Here is a 5,000-nt window from a genome sequence, read left to right as displayed (position 1 = left end):
GCCAGGTTGCCCACTACATATATCAACGAAATGATTGATTTAAATTGCACGTCCCAGAGGGTGCCAGATAAAAAAATAGCCAGCGTTTAGTAAAAGAGCAAAAAATAATTCCTTTTAAGAGATACAGTGCAAAAAAAGCCTTTACCTATGAAAGTAATTTGTTTTATTAAGGCTGGTACAGAAGTAAGCATATAACTAGTATGAAGATATGACAGTTCGTACTGTTCAGAGAAACATCGCGTGTGATATATGTCATATTAAATGAAGCACCAAAAGTATCAATTTTAGTGACTTACTGCAGTTCACAGATTACGTGCTACGTTATTGCATCAAGCATGTACTATATATAGGCCTACTCGTTGTGTGTATTATGTGCATGCGTGTGTTTGCGTGCGTCCGTGCGTGTCTATCGGTTTGATTTATATTTACGTATGATTGTGAACGTAAGATCAACGAAGCTACAAGATAAGGATAGGTTGAAAGGAAATCTTGCTGATGTTAAAAATAGTATATGTCTAGGAAGCATTTAGTTTGCAGTTGATCCTTTTGGAAAAGAAAGACGCGTACAACAACTACTCTTAAGGGCAGAGAAGTGGGGCCCGTCTTTTTGAAATAGGTTTTATCCATCCTGGCTTTTGCATTCTGTGACCTTGTTGGACCTAAGAGCGCTCATTAAGATATGAAGCAGCAGTGTTGCCAAGATGACAAAAAATATGGATATATAGAGACTAAGTTCATATGAAAGAGGGTGATGACAATACAGTAGTGAAGCTGACCTGTGTGTTGTGCTGTACCGATATCGCATTTGGGCTACGCTGGGACACCCTGACCGGAAGCTCATCGCTGCAGGAAGGGCGTGTGGGGGACTCATGCACCGGCCGCTGGCGGTTTTGTTTAAAGCACAGGCCAGCTTTTATTAGTGCGAAGATTGCAGAATGAGAATTGCTCAAGCGGCCCACATACCCCAATGTATCTGTAAAATAACACGCATACTAAGCCTGTGCGCAAAAAAGTACGCAAGCGCGGACGTCGGGCAGGGGCCGGAGGCGCAGACGCAGGTTCTGGTGCGCGGCCGACCTCTGGCGGGAGCAGCTCCTTTTCTGGCTTCGCATCCCACTTTCTTTTACACGTGGCACCCCGACCTTGGCCTTGCCTTGGCCAGAGAAGCCTATTGTAAGCCGTGCGACTCCACATTGACCTCCTCACCATCTTGGCCTCCTTTAGAAAGCCACACATGTTGATTATATTTTTCCTTGGAAATTCACCCTTTTCATTGTATTTTGTGTCTGTTTTCGTATACCCTCAGGGTGACCATTGTTGTACTTCTAATATATATTTGTATATCATTAATGTGTACTTTCAGTATAACTTACATGTTGTTATTAACGTATTCTTTTGTAAGGGAGCAGTTTAGTGGCTGTACCTTTGAGATGATATCCTTTCTGGTTCTGAGCACATTTAACCTTTCTCGTTTGTTCCTTCCGTAGGCGTGGGCGAAGGGGCGTGTGCCGCGGGAGACGAAGACCAGGTGGACGGCAGCATCATTACGAGGCACAGAGTAAGTGTCACATGCATGCTCTAGAGGCTGTAAAGTTGACAATTAGATGATTTCCCTTTTTATTGGCTCAGCGGATCAGTGAACTAAGTGGCCTGAGAACTGATCTAGAATTGAGCGATTAGGACCCCAGCGTGGTTCTTGCATCACCCGACATCTGCCCGACTTATTTTTATTATTTATTTGCTCGTCCTATTCCCTCGACGGATATGTCCTTGTTCACGGTCGAGCAGGCGCCGCGATGTGTGGGAAGCCCTGGGCCGTGGCAAGGACAGTGCAAGAGCAATCAGAACGGAAGCTCGTCTCGTAAAATCTGTCCCCCGCCAACTCCCTCGTTTCCCATGATGCCATTTCCTCCAACATCTACTCCTTCACGCACCCTTTCCATCGCCTCGACGCTCCGGCCACTTCGCCATCACCGCGTGGCATTCCTTAGGGTGTGTACGCATAGATGGACAGGTGCTCGTATGTAGGCTTGTCTACTTATCTTCGCCCATGTCAATCAGAATATACGAAGCCTTATGAGAACCTCAGGATAAAGTATATATATTAGGTAACAGGGTGTAGAAGAGGTAGAGATACTGTGAGTAATGTGCTTTGGTGAATGAAAGGTATTTACCACAGAGGGGAAACCAGCCAGCAGATCAGAAAATTTGTTTGGAATTTATCCTTATATTACGGAGTAAAAACAGAGAAGATTGAATTATTCCTTCAGCTCCCTGAGCAGATAGATTAACACGATATCTGAAGGCAGTGAAAGGCCTGGCATGTGCCGAGGCAGCAGTGCGTGCAGGAAGGCGGTTCCTGCGGGCCCGGCTTTCGTGCTGTGACGTGACGTTGCGGGCTTGCACGCACGCAAAAGATCACGTGATCGGTCATTGTGCTGCGACCACATCCATCGCTGTGTTGATCGCCACATCCACTGCCGCAGGCGTCATTCCTTACCGCACTTAGCTTTGAAGGGTAAGGAACAGCTGACTTCGTGGACGCGTGTGTGTGTGTGCGTGTGCGCGTGTGCGTGTGCGTGTGCGTGTGCGTGTGCGTGTGCGTGTGCGTGTGCGTGTGCGTGTGCGTGTGCGTGTGTGTGTGTGTGTGTGTGTGTGTGTGTGTGTGTGTGTGTGTGTGTGTGTGTGTGTGTGTGTGTGTGTGTGTGTGTGTGTGTGTATGCAGCAGCAGCGTGTTGTAGGAAACCGCAAAGGGTAGGATTGGTGCGGCACGCCAAGCTTTGTCAGTTTATGCAACATTTTTTTTTTTTTTACTTGAAAACGCCGCAGGTATTGAGGGTTGCGACTTCGCAGGGTGGTCTACCGGGAGGGTTCGGGGTAAGGGGGGCGCTTGCCACAGGCCTTAAGTTCCTTACAAGTGCAAGACCCCCCACACAAAACCACTTTTAGACTAGTGTGTCTTTGATAACCATGCATGTACTATAGGCCGCTATAACACCAAGGTGACATGTCGCACATGGCATGCCACGTGGCACGCCATTTGAAACGAACATACGGAAATATATGAAACCTTTCACACAAATAGGTTGTGCCACGTGCGTTGCCAAGATCCGACTTGTCCATTCTTTCCGCGTTCAACCTGCCATCTCGGACAGTGCTGTGTGATTTTAACAGGGCTTTTACAATAGTCATTATTAGCCAAGAAAATATAAAAATGTTAAGATCAAACAATATATGATAAGAAGGATTTTTTTGAGTGTATGGCATACATAGAGTAGTTTTATAGTGTCTAGACAAACATCCGCTAAACACATTTGACCCTTCTGCTTTGATCGCCCAGTGAGCTATTTCTCGATGAGAGGGTAATTACGCGCAGTCTTGCAGAAGGAAACAATGCGATGTGTGCCTATTCTCGTGCACAAATATAATTCTTCCAGACAGTGAATCAGTCAGCATAACAGTTGTGCAAACTGTTAAGAAATACAAATGTTCGATTGATACAACATCGCCTCAGCACAATAACAATACTCTCCATGGTAGAATCATCTGTGTTCTGTGAGAAAAAAAAAATCCATACAAGTATTTTCAGGGTACTAGTTCATTGCTTTGTTTCTAATTTTGTATCATTGGGTTACGGAAATGTAAACCAATATAGAGTTGTCGCTTCTGCTGTCCAACGAAACCTGGTGTACCAATTCGGCAGATGTACAGTAGTTTCAGCTCTGGGGTCTCCCCCAGCTTACCTTCAAAGCAAAGGGTATTGGAATAAGTTTGGCTCACATTCTGCCCCAAAGTCTTCCACTTTATTCCTCCAAGTGACAGATTGATTGCAGCTTAGGACTTAGGACAACAATAATATCGTCATTCTCCTATAATGTCTTCTTGTGAACCGAGTGAAAGCTGCCTGACACGCGCCACTTGCAACTTTGGTCTGAAATCACCGTGCCACGTGACACTTGCCACCTGCCATTTGCCACGTGCGACTTGCCACCTTGGTTTGAAAGCGGCCATAAGGCAAGGGGCTGAATCTCCGGACGGGATCAAGTTTAGTTTCGTTGCGGCGTGGCACGATAAGGAGTGCGAGAGCCGACAGATACCGTCATCTACATCACGCAAACAAATATCAGTAGATCGTGAGGAAGGGAAAGGCGGCGGGAGAGAAGCGGCGCTGGGCCAGAAAGGGAAGTGGAAAAGAAATGGGGATCGAATTCCGAGTGAGGGAAGCGGCGAGGCGACCGTTGTTTGCAGGACAAAGGCGGCTTCTTGACGGGAGGAAGTTCAGCTGCTCAGGACGGAAGAGGGGGGGGGGGGGGGCACCGGCGAAGCGAACGTGAAGTAGACTATATAACTGGCGCTTTGAACCGATTGAAAATAAATATATGCTGTCTCGAAAGATATTCCTAGGATATTTCAGGTTTAATAACTTAGTGACTTACTTTCTTACCAGAAAGTATGCTTGCCTCTGTATGTGAATGTCAGTGAATCTAGATATAAATGATTGTTGATTTTGATGCGACTATGTATGTAACTGTCAGTGAGTTTTATGTTAATATGTTTGAATTTGTGAATATCCGCAAATGTGTGTGAATGCCTCTGTGAGTTTGTGTGTATTTATATGTATATCTGTGAGTGTGTCTGTGTACCCATGCGTGTGATTGTGTTTTCGAAGTCTACGAAGTTAGAAACACTGGGATCACATGGAGGCTGTGCTTGTTTTTGCCTGCGCCCTTTTTTATTCCCTCGCGCGTTCACCTTGAACTGCCCCTGTGTTGGCATCTGCTTTGCTTTGTTTCTATCCCGGACGGGCGAGATAGCGGTTCACAACGGCAATTTGTAGGTTAGGAGATTGCGTGAAATGTAACAATCTTTAATTATTATTTTTCATTCAAAATCCCAGAAACTTGTATTTATATGTATGCACATAAATGCATATATGTATATATATGTATATATAGGCCTATATGTATATGTATATGTATATGTATATATATATATATATA

At 45.2% G+C, this 5,000-nt stretch overlaps 1 protein-coding gene across 8 annotated transcripts in view; it reads left to right on the top strand.

The window, feature by feature from the left end:
- LOC125035759 (rab11 family-interacting protein 4-like) overlaps positions 1–5,000 on the top strand; it is a 138,154-nt gene that overhangs the window by 61,573 nt on the left and 71,581 nt on the right. For 7 of the 8 annotated variants that reach the window (XM_047627951.1, XM_047627956.1, XM_047627955.1 and 4 more), the window contains one exon: positions 1,488–1,558. In XM_047627951.1, coding sequence (XP_047483907.1) covers positions 1,488–1,558 — 71 coding nt within the window. Of the gene's footprint in view, positions 1–983; positions 1,174–1,487; positions 1,559–5,000 lie in introns of those variants that run through there. The other variant, XM_047627959.1, reaches the window with a different exon arrangement.

Source organism: Penaeus chinensis, chromosome 20 (genome assembly GCF_019202785.1).
Source record: "Penaeus chinensis breed Huanghai No. 1 chromosome 20, ASM1920278v2, whole genome shotgun sequence".
NCBI classification, from domain to species: Eukaryota; Metazoa; Arthropoda; class Malacostraca; order Decapoda; family Penaeidae; genus Penaeus; species Penaeus chinensis.
This window is presented reverse-complemented; position numbering and strand designations above follow the sequence as displayed.